The 13,663-nt window shown below is 49.7% G+C and overlaps 1 protein-coding gene across 1 annotated transcript in view; it reads left to right on the plus strand.

Moving 5' to 3' along the window:
- The window catches only part of Duox1 (dual oxidase 1), a 34,443-nt gene that overhangs the window by 5,331 nt on the left and 15,449 nt on the right, over nt 1-13,663 (plus strand). Inside the window, exons 8-20 of the mRNA XM_036184904.1 lie at nt 95-191; nt 1,875-1,965; nt 2,644-2,746; nt 3,013-3,185; nt 4,828-5,003; nt 5,261-5,379; nt 6,005-6,142; nt 6,791-6,904; nt 7,674-7,873; nt 8,418-8,603; nt 12,209-12,434; nt 12,615-12,708; nt 12,957-13,132. Coding sequence (XP_036040797.1) covers nt 95-191; nt 1,875-1,965; nt 2,644-2,746; nt 3,013-3,185; nt 4,828-5,003; nt 5,261-5,379; nt 6,005-6,142; nt 6,791-6,904; nt 7,674-7,873; nt 8,418-8,603; nt 12,209-12,434; nt 12,615-12,708; nt 12,957-13,132 — 1,893 coding nt within the window. The remainder of the gene's footprint in view (nt 1-94; nt 192-1,874; nt 1,966-2,643; nt 2,747-3,012; nt 3,186-4,827; nt 5,004-5,260; nt 5,380-6,004; nt 6,143-6,790; nt 6,905-7,673; nt 7,874-8,417; nt 8,604-12,208; nt 12,435-12,614; nt 12,709-12,956; nt 13,133-13,663) is intronic.

Here is a 13,663-nt window from a genome sequence, read left to right on the forward strand (position 1 = left end):
GGAAGGGGGCTGAGAAATGGCCAAGTGTCTTTTGAAGGAAGGGTGGTAGTGGGGATTTACAGCCTTAACGTGACCATTTCTTCTCTTACCTCAGGATACCATCCATTTCTGGACCCCAGCATCTCCCCAGAGTTTGTGGTGGCCTCTGAGCAGTTCTTCTCTACCATGGTGCCTCCTGGGGTCTATATGAGGTAGGAGAGGGGGTTCACATATTTGAGCCTTGGACCCATTATTAACAAAAACCTGCCTTCTGGAGCCCTCAGGATAGGGTTATATCAGTTTGTTTCTAGGCAGAATAGGGAAAATGGAGAAACAAGATTTGAATAGACCACTGTGCATCCAGTTGGTTGTCTGCAGTCCACAATCATTTGTTTTATTTGTGTGTGTCTGGTTGCTGGTTTTTCAAGACAAGACTATGTAGCGCTGGCTGGCCTGGAATTTGCCAAGATCATCCTGCCTCTGCCTCCTAGGTTGGATTACAGAAGCGCACACTTGACTGATCAAAACAGAAATGTTTACATCCTTTAGAAATGTATACATATAGTTGGTTGCATGGCTCATGTCTCTAAAATAGTCCTACATGCTCAGGAGGCTGATGTGGGGGAAGTACTTGAGCTCAGAAGGCCAGTGTAGGCAAAATGTGAAAACTTCATCTTAAAAAGAGAAAGAAAGAAAGATAGGAAGGAAGGAAGAAACAAGTGGTACATCCTTATAATCTCTAATCCCAGCACTCAAGAGATGGCCTCAAAAGGAACAGGAGTTCAGGGTTTTCCTCTACTACACAGAGAATTCAAGGCCAGCCTGGGTTACTTGAGATCCTCTCTCGAAAGAAAGTACACATACATATAAATAAAACTAATTATAAATGATATACATATAATAAAAAAAATAGAGGTATGTAGTTTACATATAGCCAGCCCTTATAATGTTAGGCTCCCTATTTACTCAGTCAACTCAGATTTCAAATATTTGGAAAAGTTCCTTCTGTACTGAAAATGAAGACATTTTTAGGGCCATTCTTCCTGAAATGATAAGATCTAATGACTATATAGATAGCATTTATGTTCTATTAAGTATTATAAGGATGTAGGGACTGGGGAAATATCTCCGTTGGCAAAAGTACTTGCCACTCAAGCACAGGCCCCTAGTTCAAGAGTTCAATCTCTTGACATCCTGTGAAAAGACAGATGTGGTGGATCAAGCTAGAAATGCCCATGCTGAGAAGACAGAGACAGGTAGACCCCCTTCGGGTGGCTAATTTGTCAGCCCGGCCTAATTGTCAAGTCCCAGGTCCCAGTGAAAGACCCCCAAAAAACCAAGGTGAGCAGCTTCCAAGGACTGACTCTGAGGATAACCTCTGGGTTTCACATGCATGGATACACACATATATACACACCCACACATGTGCCGGCACCCAATCGTACATGAATATGTCCGTGCATAAACATACATACAAAGACCCAGAGATTACTTAAACTGTGTGGGCTGATGTGCATAGATTATAGGCAAATATTATTCCATTCTACATAAAGGATATATGCACCCATGGATTTGCTATTTTTGAGGGTGCTAGAACCAGTGTTCAGTGGCTATCAAAGGACCCCTAACTGTGTGTGCATGGCTGCTATCTCTGTGTGTGTTCTTATCCACATGGAGAGGGTGCGGATAGAATATATTTATGGCCGAATTTTCAGACATTTGGTCAGATGGGAGATGGGAACCTTCCAAAAGTCTGACTGTTCAGTAACTACCAAGGTCAGATGCCTTGATCACGCAGCAAACAGGAAAGGTGGGACCCCTGGCTGAAGTCTTGGAGACCAAAGCTGATCAGGACCCTGTGGTCTCAGTAACCATTCTTGCTCCTTACATTTTAGGAATGCCAGTTGCCACTTCCAGAGGATTGCCAATCAAAACTCAAGTTTCTCCAGAGCCCTCCGGGTCTGCAACAGCTACTGGAGTCGAGAGGTCAGGGTTGGATATATATGTTGTGTATGCTGTATGTGCATGTGTCTGAGTGTGTGAAGAAGGTAGTCAGTGGGGCCGAAGTAGGCAGCTTGGATGGGCTAGAGTGAAGGGGACAGCTTGAGGACCTGGTCAATAGTCAGTCCCCTAACCTCACCTAAGGGCTATATACATGAAGGACAGGAGGGGAGGGGGCACTATGCCACTGTTCCTCCTAGGTATCTCCTCCCTCTTGACAGCTCCGGGTCCCTGGAGGCTTTGGAGCACCTGGACATGCTACCCCTCCTAGGCAATTGCTCTACCGTGGCGTATATATACCCCTAGTCTGGGTCTCTCTTCTGGTAAAAGGGGAACAGCAAATCCAGACAGGTCCTGTGACTTTTCCACGGTCACCCAGCTGGCTAACGAGAGAGCAAAAATGGGTGTCTAGACGCTCTATGCCCTTGCCCATCCAAGTGTTAAATCTTCTAGGAGAGAATAAAAGTTTAAAGATCCTCTTCTCCAACACGTCAGCTTTGGGTGGGACTCTCATTTACCCTGAGTGAAGACTTAACCTGAAGCTGAGAAATGCCCACCGAGAGCAAAGAACATTACCGAATGGGCTCAAGGAAGTGGCAGAGGGAGCCAGGTTGCCCAACCTCTGGTCTCATGAGCCATGTCCTCGTCTCCTCACTCCTTAAGCACCCAAACCTACGAAATGCTGAAGATGTGGATGCGCTACTGCTGGGCATGGTCTCCCAGATTGCCGAGAGAGAGGACCATGTAGTGGTTGAGGATGTGCGAGGTGAGCCCAAGGCTGTCCCTGCAGGCTGTGAATCTCTGACCCCTGAGAGGAGATCCAGCTGGACCTGCAGAGGCAGGCAGGGAGGAATTCTCAGGGCTGAGGGCTGTATGTCACCCCTTGCTGAGAGAATTTCTGATCCACCACCGACCATGATCCCATTCCTTCTCCATGGCTCAAATGTTCTTGGCATTGGTTGGAGTGGTCTGGGATGGAGGCTGCCTTGGTGGCCCTCGACTTTCTCTACCTCTTTAGTCTTTCTTTTTCAGATTTCTGGCCTGGTCCACTGAAGTTCTCCCGTACAGACTACCTGGCCAGCTGCCTGCAGCGGGGTCGGGATCTAGGCCTGCCTTCTTACACCAAAGCCAGGGCAGCACTGGGTCTGCCTCCCATTTCCCGCTGGCAGGACATCAACCCTACACTCTGGAGGAGCAATGGCACTGTGAGGAGGGGTCAGAGCCCAGAGAGCTGAGTGGGAGGGCCTGGGTACCCCATTCCCAAACAGGGAAGATGGGTAGTAAAACGTGGTGACCAGAGACAAGCACTTTGTGCAAGGGCAAAATGCGTGCATGTCGCTTTTCCCAACCTTGTACACCAAGTCCAGATTCCAAGAGATCCCAAGTCCAGCAGGATTAGACTTTTGAGTCTGAAGGCCAAGGTCCAGCGGATATGTACTGACTTGTCTATTGCACGAAATGCATGTACTTGGTAGACACTGGTTTTGTTGCTTTTGATCCTAGAGTGGGTGTTGCAGGTCCTTGACTTAGGAACAAGCTATGTTTCTTTGTATCAATATTCCAGCACCCTAAGTTAGCTGCTACACTCTGAACTATCACCTGAGGGCCAATGGCATTGCCTACTCATCAACAGCCCAAGTTTGATTACCTTACCATTTTGGCACTTTCTTCTTGGCACAGTCACCGAGGCATAGAGGTGTTTCCATAATTGTGTGCCTAGTGCATTGTGTTTTATCCTTACTAGAGTTACTGGGAAGAATCAAAAGGCTTATAAGGAAGTGCTACGCCCGGCATGGTATCTCATGCCTATAATTCTAGGATTTGGAAGACAAAGATGGGAGGCTTGGGAGTTCAAGGCCAGCAAGTTCCAGGCTGGCCCAGGCTCCAGGAGACCCTGTCTGAAGAAATACTCTCCTCACCCCTCCCCAAAAGTAATGTGTACAATGGTCTCGCAAACTTAAAAAACATTTCTTTTTATAAAGATCGGTAGGAATCCTGAGACAAGTCAGTATAACAACTCGTTGGCTTCAGCTAGGTGTCATGGACTGCATCTGGCCAGGTAGAACAGAAGCAAAGAACAGGAGCCAGTCAGAGGGCCGGCTGGTAAAGGCACTTGCTGTTAAGTCTGACAGCCAAGTTCCATTCCCCAGGGCCTGTGGTGGAAGGAGTAATCCTGAAAGATGTCCTCTGGTCTCCACACGTGGATCATAGTGCACTCGTACACAACTTACACACCAAAAAGTTAAATTAAACAATAAAATTAAGTTAAAAACAGAGCGGAAAGCTCTGGTACTGGGTGAGGTGGTACATATCTGTATCTCAGCACTTGGGAGGCAGAGGGAGGAATTTCTTAGTTCCAGGCTAGTCTGGCACATAGAGTGAGACTCTGTTTCAAAACAAGCAGCATGCATGGTGATTCCCTGCCTCAGTCTCTCAGTGCTGGGATTACAGATGTGAGCAACTAGGACCACAAATTGCTAGGGATTTAGCTTATTTATTTATTTATTTATTTAACTCTAAGGATAGAAGCCCTTTAAAATATCATCCAATCTCTCACACGCTGATTTGCTTTTCAGGTTCTGTACCTTCTCAAGAAACTCTGTAGAGGACTGGCTGTTGGTTTTATTCAAACTTCACAGAACAGGAAGTTGAATATGTGGAAAGTTTCCTGTAAATGAGTTAATTTATGTAAAGCACTCAGAGCAATGCCTGGAGTGTAATAGATACTCTCTAGGAATGAGTTATTGTTCAGGTCATTTATTATTATTATCCCTGCGGCTAATCCCTGGGAGCTGTCTCTTTGCCCAAGGCTGATTGCTGGGTCCTCTCAATCATCCTGTGTTCCAGGTGCTGGAGGCCACAGCTGCCCTATACAATCAGGACCTGTCTAGGCTGGAGCTGCTCCCAGGAGGGCTTCTGGAGAGCCATGGGGATCCTGGACCACTTTTCAGCACCATTGTCCTTGACCAATTTGTCAGGCTGCGAGATGGTGACCGCTACTGGTTTGAGAACAGCAGGAATGGGTACGGTTTGCCTGGGCCTTGTCTCAGATCCACTGTGGCCTGGACCACAGGCCCCCTGCTTGGCCCTAAACAGCCCCCACAGGCCTCAATTCCAGCCCCTCTGGGTCTCTCGAGTGAGGGTTTGTCTCTGACAGCTCCCTAGGCTGGCAGACTGTCACAAACAGCTGTGGACCAGGGATTCTTTGCATGGGATACCTGAGTGTGGGGTCCTAGGTCTCTCCCTAACCATGACAGCTCCCCACCTCTCCTATGCCCAGACTGTTTTCTAAGGAAGAGATTGCAGAGATCAGAAACACTTCCCTGAGGGACATTCTAGTGGCTGTCACCAACGTGGACCCCAGAGTCCTGCAGCCCAATGTCTTCTTTTGGCTTGCAGGTAAGTGACCTAGAGATGGCTGGAGGGGTGTAGGTCCAGAGTCTTGTCCTTCCTCAACTGTAGGCTTGGTTTGATGTGCCTGGATGAACACTCGAAGTGTGGTGTGAGCTAGGGTTCTGCCCTTGAGAAGTTTGGTTTTGGGCATCAGGGCTGCCACATACAGTTTCCCTGTGTACAAGAGGGAGGTGACAAATTGGGGGAGAGACCAATTCTTTCAAAGACCTGGGGAGGACGCTTGCGTTCAAAGGGGATGTGAGTAGCATGAGGAGAGCCAAATGAGAGCAAGGTTATTATACTCACAGGGGTGGAGAAAGAAGCTCGCTCTCTCTCTCTCTCTCTCTCTCTCTCTCCCTCTGTGTGTGTGTGTGTGTGTGTGTGTGTGTGTGTGTGTGTGTGTGTGTGTGTGTTAGAGGGAGGGGTGTCGTTAGAGATTTTGAAATTCATACTGGGACCTGCTTGCTACCCACACAAGCGAATGCCATGATCTTGCTACAATGACAGGGGGAAACAGCCCCTTTCTCTAGTTCCCAGTATTCCCTCACCTTCTCTGTTATCACCCTTCTCAGTGAGCTTGTGCCAGATTGTGGCCCAGCACCCAGTATTATGACCTCCTCTGCCTCCCCAGGAGACCCCTGCCCACAGCCAAGTCAGCTGAGCACCAAGGGCCTGCCAGCTTGTGTCCCCCTCTTCATCCGGGACTATTTCAAGGGCAGTGGATTTGGCTTCGGACTCACCATTGGGACCCTTTGCTGCTTCCCCTTAGGTAGGAGAGTGATGGGTAGATAAGGCGGGGCTAATGAAAGGTGTCATCTAGGGGGTGTTCAGAGTAACTGTCCCTCTGGGTGGGAAGGAAGACACAAGGGGAAGAAAGGTATCTAGCTGCAGATGAGTGAGCTCCAAGGAGATTTGCCTCCTCCATCTCCTGAGATGCTCCTAGGCCTAGCTTGGTCAAGTCTGTAAGAGTCCTGGCCGCACCTGTTTGTGAGAGCCTGCCAGCCTAGGGGACTGTTGGGGACAAATGCTCACGTGAGAAGCAGAGCTGGGGCAGACACAGTTTCTGGAGCAGGAACATGGGAAGGGTGTGTGTGGGTGGCCTGGCAGTCTGGTATGGTGTATCTAGCTTGTGGTTTGGGGAATCCAAGTGTCGACTTAGTCCCTGGCTGGGAACGGACCTGAGTAATGGAAGCGTTTGGTGACAAGATTGATATTTTAGACATTGTCCAGAGCTCCCCATGGGAGGCGAGGTCGTTCCTTTCTTGGAGCCTCACAGTTTGAAAGTTGTGCAGCAGCTGGAGAGTCGGAAGGGCAGGACTAGTGGGCACCCTTCCTAAGAAAAGGCATCGAGAAGGGAGCGACTCCCATCTCCTCCCACCCTCACTGTGCCCTGCACCCTACCCTGCTCTCACATCAGTCAGCCTGCTCAGCGCCTGGATTGTTGCCCGGCTTCGGATGAGGAATTTCAAGAGACTCCAGAGAAAGGACCGCCAGAGCATCATGTCTGAGAAGCTTGTAGGGGGAGTGGAAGGTAGGCTTGGGAGTAGCCAGGGTGGTGATGGGAAGGATATGACTTAGGGCTCTGGTCCCTATCCCCACCCCAGAAGCCTGTGGAAAAGGCTGCTCTTTTTTTTTTTTTTTTTTTTTTGTTGTTGTTGTTGTTGTTGTTGTTTTTGTTTTTGTTTTAGTTTTTAGGGCTCTTGTAGGTAAAGCCTGGGCAGATGGGGGAAAGGTATGATAGGCATTGGACCTGCAGTTTTCCAAGTTTCAGAGCTCCTCCCGATGATCCTAAAGAAATGGGATGTGATAGAGCAGTGGAAAAGTCATAAGATCCTGCCTTCATTTCAAAGGGCTGTGACTCACAAGTCCTTGATGGCTTTGCAGCATCTTACGCTGGAATTAACAGGGTTAACTAATGAAGGTCTGAAGTCAAGCATGGATTGGAATCTTTGTGCCTCCACTGTGGACTGGCTGTTGGTCCTTAGGCAGATTTTGTTTTAAAACTCTAAACCTGTTTCTTCTTAGCTGTAAAATGGGGATCCTAATGGTGCCTGTATCTTAGGTTGTGAAGAAATACAATAACTAATTCGAAGCACTACAGTGAGCATCCAGGAAACACTCAGGGAACAGTGGTCCTTATTCTCCTCATGGGTTAGAGGAACAGCACAACTGTTGAGGAGGGAATGACCCTCAGGGCCTAGGAAGGGGCCATGCTGCTGCTGAGACCCTCTCCTGGCCCCCTCTTTCCTGATGTGGTCTGCTACACCGCAGCTGACCCAGCCCCATCTCTTGCTTTCCAGCCTCGGAGTGGCAGGGCCGCAGGGAACCCTGCAGGCCGGTGCTCATACACCTGCAGCCAGGACAGATCCGAGTAGTTGATGGCAGGCTCACCGTGCTCCGTACCATCCAGCTGCGGCCCCCACAGCAGGTCAACCTCATCCTGTCCAGCAACCGTGGCCGCCGCACCCTGCTGCTGAAGATCCCAAAGGAGTATGACCTGGTATGGCTTAGCCCGCCCCCATCACAGCCGCGGCAGTTAAGTGGAAGGGAGGGAACATGGAGAGGCAGGGTTTCTGGCCTCTAGTTGTAGTGACTGAGCAGAGTTAAATTAGAATGTGTCTGTCTTGTTCTGAACCGTGCTGGGTGACACGGTTTCCTCGTACTCTGGCAGCCATGGCAGCAGCTTCCTCCTTTATGAAGGATGTTCTTATATGTCCCAGTTAGGAGTTCCTGGAAGAACCTGGGTCCTCTTCCCTATTCTCTCACGTCAGTCAAGTGGATTTCCAGGCGCTTGGAGGGGAGTAATCAGGGGGCTGATTGTGGGTTCCGACTACCCCACTGACAGTCCACTCCACTCTCTGCTCTCCTCGCCACCTCCCGCTTTTGTCCAGTACGGAGTAAACGGCTCGGGTACGCTCACATTCTCTTCTGTAAATGGAAAGACGGTATCTCTTTCGCAAGGCCACACCGATGAGCCCTGGTGTGATCCTGGTGAAGCACCGCTCTCTGGGAGGTTCTGACGTTTGCCCCTGCTGCCTCTGTAGGTGCTGCTGTTCAATGCGGAGGAAGAGCGACAAGCATTGGTAGAAAACATCAGGGGGGCTCTGAAGGAGAGTGAGCTCAACTTCCAGGAGTGGGAGCTGAGAGAACAGGAGCTGATGAGGGCAGCAGTGACGAGGGAGCAAAGGAGTCACCTCCTGGAGACTTTCTTCAGGCACCTTTTCTCCCAGGTGTGTGCATGGGATCAGGGGTGTGTGTGTGTGTGTGTGTGTGTGTGTGTGTGTGTGTGTGTACGTGTGTGCACCTATGGTGGCATCCTTACCTGCTTGAGGTCATGTGGGTGCTTTCTCAAGGTCTGAATTCTCAGCTCGTAAGTCTCTCATGATTTAGGTCAAGTCACCAGACTTTTTTATGTTCCTGGAGTCCTAGGCCAGAGACCAGATCTGGAGGGGCGGGGCTAGGGGCATGTCCCAACTAATTAGCTTCAGCCACTTGCCTCACAAACCAAGGTAATGGTGGCTAGTCAGGGAAGGAATCTAATCCACGTAGTCATGTTGGGGAAGACAGAGAGGGAACACTGCCACACTGTCTTTGGGGGGATCCGACATGTTCTTCCAGATTATACAGGGAAAGGGCAGAGGAGGGAGCCCAGAGGCACTGTCAGTCAGCTTTAGTCAAGGCACAGTCTGGTTGATTAGAATTTCAGTTTCAGTTCTGCACATTGCCTCCCGAGAATGTGTTGCTCCTTGTCCCTTAGGGAACATTCTGGTTCCCACAAGATGATTCATTTTGCTTAGGTGAGCAGCCTCAGTTCCTCATGGAGTACCTGCTTCTCTTTAGTAATCTCATCATAGGCTGGCCTGCCTGTGGGTTCCGCTGCTCCTGAAGACAAGGGGACTGAGGGTTTAGGCAGTAACTACAGTGTTCAGGCTCCTTGCAGGGGTCTGGAACAGGTTCTAAAATCCGGTGGCCAAACACCTTTGTTACTCTCATCTTGAAGTCTTCAGCCTTGAAAAGGGATGAGGTAGTTAGGTAGATTTAAGGCTGGTCACCCGAATACCACAGGAAGGTTTTTTGTTTTGGTTAAAAAAAAAAGGGGGGGGGTATTTTAATTGTGTTCATGGAGGTGGGGCAGAGACATCACATCCCTCTGCAACTTGAATGATAGGCAGATGGTTGTGAACCTCCTGAGAAACCGAATGTTGGTGCTGGGAGCTGAACTTGGGTTCCCTTGGAAAGCGGTATGTGCTCTTAACTCCCTAGTCTTCTGTCCAGCCCAAGCAGGAAACCCAAGCCTAAAGGAGATACACAAAATAAAGGCGTAGATGCCAGGATTTAATCTGCTCTGAGGCGTCTGAAGGCCCAGGTGAAGAGCTGGTACTCTTCTGCAAAATACTCTCTGGGGAGTTCTTTTCACACTTACTGTGGAGATGTTTCTACCCTTCTCAATCCTGTCTCCCAGTGTAAGGCTCCAGGAAGACAGTGTGCAGGAATGAAGCAGAGCAAGCTGGGGGTGGGGGTGAGGGGTGGAGGGGGCTGTTAGTTATTTATTTTGGCGCTCTTACCCATTTGCCTGTACCATCTGAGGCACACAGAAATCAGGCCATGGCACGTAGCAGCATCCTTCTGTGACCAGGGAATGCTCAGGACCAATGTTAGTTATTTAGGTGGCGCTCTTACCCGTGAGGAACATGTCCCGAACACGACAGATCCACAGAAGAGCTGTTTATTAATAAGGATAGAGGATAGAGGTGACAGGCCTGTGTGAAGCACACATGTGAGGAGAGGAGAGAAGAGGAGGAGAGGAGAGAAGAAGAGGAGAGAGAAGAGGGGAGAGAAGAGGAGAGAAGAGAAACCTGTGCAAAATGGCGCCGGCTTTTTAAAGAGTGAGCCGCGCATGCGTACAGGACCACATATGGCTACTCCACGCATGCACGTAGATTGCATGGCCGTGCACGCTTTATGCAACCATGTAAAGCCACGGAGTCCTAGCCACGGAGATGTTCTGACCTGGAAATGGCTATTTTGAACTGGAAATAACTAGGCCGTCCGCCGGGAAAGCCCAACCGTGTGGACATGTTGTGATTTCCTATCGGGGCGAGAACCATAGTCCATCCCTTCTTTGGGGAGTGCACCTTGAAGCATTAATATCTACCATATGGACTTCTGAGAACTACCAGAAAGCTGTGGAAAAATTAGGTAGAAGGGAAAAATCCCAAGACCGATGTCCACATCTAGTACAAAATTAAAGACAACCTGGATAGAACACTGAAGTCGAGATAGGAGACAAAATGTAGAAAGCATGGTGACACACAGTTGTAATCCTAGCGCTGTGAAGGGAGAGAAACAGGAGGATTGGGAGTTCAAATCCAGCCTGGACTACTACTGTCTTGGAACCAAGAGTGTCTGTGGCTATCACTTCAGTGATAAAGTGCTTTCTGGGATGTGTAAGACTCGGGGTTCTGTTCCTAGCATGGGGCTCAAGGAAGACATAAATACAGTGTGAGTCCCAAGGAGCTAATTGTTCTACTGGGATGGTGATGATATTCACACAAAAGGCTGGGGTGCAGAGTATAAAGGTGATCCAGGAAACATGTGATCTAAGACGTTAGAGAAGAAAAGCTTCCAGTCTGGTGTGAGATCATGGTGGAGGTAAGACTGGGAAGGGACTTGGAAAAAGCTTGGCCCAGGAGAAAGCAGTGGGTGGGACTGAGCAGAGGAGCATTGTGGAACAGGGAAAATGAGTGTCTAAGAAGGAGCAAGCTGGCCAGCTGGGAGAGAATTCACACAGGAGGCATGTGTACACGGACTCTGGGCCAGATAAACTCTCCAACTATTGAATACAGAGTGTGCATAAGAACCAGGGGACCCCCAGCTGGTGGGAGGGGGCTCTTTGCTAAGGCACAAGTGGGGTCTGGGCGTCTGCATCAGTTCCGATTTCCTCAAGATGAAGGGAAGACCTCGTCCTGGGAGCTTGGTGGACTGTTAGATCTCCCCATAGCTGCCCTGCACTTTCCACTTTCCGACCATTTCCCACACAGCCTCTCTTGTTGATCTTCATAACAACCTGGGAGATAAGTAGGGCAAGTGAGGAAAGGAAGCCCAGACAACCAAAGGGATGTGCCCCAGGTCATGCAACACACCGGTGGCAGGGTTGGGACATGAACCCAGGTCTCTTACCTCCAGCCCCAGGCTCTTTCCACTAAAGCACCTTGTTTGAGGCCGCAGTGTTTGCCTCATGAAAACACAGCCAGGCTTGGACTGAGCATCTGTTGACAGGCAGGAAAAACAGGTATTATGGCCTGTGGCCTACCTGCTTCCCTCACAGTCTGTTCTCTTGCTGGCGCAGTCCCTGAGTAAGATGGAGATGGCCTGTAATAAGAATTCTCCTCTCCCAACCCCTTCCGATGTAAAACAGACATAAAGAAGTCACATAGTCTCAGGCACCCCAAAAGGAGGACTTCCCATTGGCTTGGAAAGATCTGGGAGAGAATGCTGTTGGCAAGCAAGGCCTATCTTCAATTCTCTCTACTTTCTCTCTGACTCTTCTTCCCTCTGTGTGTCTCTGAACACATCATGCTCAGGTTACATGTGTCTGGGACCTCTTGGTTGTAACTCCAAATACCCAGGTTGGGTCAAATGTGCATACTTGGTTCAATCAGCTAAGTCGGTGGGGGCCAGGCCTCTGTAGTGTAAATGTAACTTACAGACCTGGGCGGCTTGTGAGGGTATGTGCCAGAGAGAAGCTTCAGAAAGTGGTCTCACCAACCTGCAAGTGAAGGTTGCCTCCTCTCACTGACCTCCCACCCCCACCCCTGTGTCTGCCTGAATGCAGGTGTTAGACATCGATCAGGCAGATGCAGGGACTCTGCCCCTGGACTCCTCGATGAAAGTGCGTGAGGCCCTGACCTGTGAACTGAGCAGGGCCGAGTTTGCAGACTCCCTGGGCCTCAAGCCCCAGGACATGTTTGTGGAGTCCATGTTTTCTCTGGCCGACAAGGATGGCAATGGCTACCTATCCTTCCGGGAGTTCCTGGACATCCTTGTGGTCTTCATGAAAGGTGAGAAAGGAGAAAATAATTCTTCAGACAGAGGTGGGTCACTGAAGCTGAAGTGTGGCTGACCTGTTGAAAACAGAGAGCCCCGAGGCTAGGTCTTTCACTATGGCAGGTGCCAGGAAGTCTGGTAAGGGGTTCTGGAGGTTGGGTAGGGCTCTCCTCACAGAACCCTCCTTCTTTCAGGCTCCCCTGAGGAGAAGTCTCGCCTTATGTTCCGAATGTATGACTTTGACGGGAATGGCCTCATTTCCAAGGATGAGTTCATTAGGATGTTAAGGTTGGTTCTCTCCAACAGCCAGGAGAGTAAGTCAGGACCGGGACTGCCAGGAGACTGGCCCATCAGAGGGATAGCTGTAAAGGAGAAGTAGGGGACTTCCTCCTCATCTTTCCTAACCAGAGCCTTCTAGAACCAGTAGGGAACTTGGGATTCAGCTAGCTGGGACCCTGCTGTGTGGGGCCCTGACGGCCTGGTGGGATAGTCAGTGAGCCTTTGTGTCTGGGCTTGGTGCCTGCTCCCAACCCTAGGTCCTTCATTGAGATCTCCAACAACTGCCTGTCCAAGGACCAGCTGGCTGAGGTGGTGGAGTCCATGTTCCGGGAGTCGGGCTTCCAGGACAAGGAAGAGCTGACCTGGGAAGATTTCCACTTCATGCTACGGGACCACGACAGTGATCTCCGATTCACGCAGCTCTGTGTCAAAGGTGGGGTTGCCTGGCTGGCGGGGCTGACTTAGCGTCAGGCATAATTCCTACATACTTTTGGGAGCCCACAGAAATACTTTATTTAAAAACCAAAAGAAAAATCAATAGAATAATGAATATATAATATAGCCAGCGTGGATTATATTCTCTTTTATTCCCATGTAATTATCAAATAAAATTGCTAGTTTATTTTTATTTGTACAGAGAAAAGGGCCCAAGAAGGGTAGAAATGCCTTGGGCCCAGGAATGTAGCCTGGCTGCTGCAGTGGGTGGGGTGAGGGTGGGGTGGGATACTTTTTTTGTTTGAGACAGTCTTGCTATGTCATGGCTGGGTGGCCTGGAGCTTGCTATTACACCAGGCTGGCCTTGAACTTGTGGCAATCCTCCTATCTCTACTTCCTAAGTGCTGAGACAAAAGACATATTGCTATTACACCCAGTTTGCGGTAGGAGATGTTGACCGGAACCCTGCTTCTCCTGGGTCCTTGCCAAAGCCACCCCACCCCTGTACCTCTAAGCTTAGTGCCCAGAG

This window comes from Onychomys torridus, chromosome 4 (assembly GCF_903995425.1).
Source record: "Onychomys torridus chromosome 4, mOncTor1.1, whole genome shotgun sequence".
Taxonomy (NCBI): Eukaryota; Metazoa; Chordata; class Mammalia; order Rodentia; family Cricetidae; genus Onychomys; species Onychomys torridus.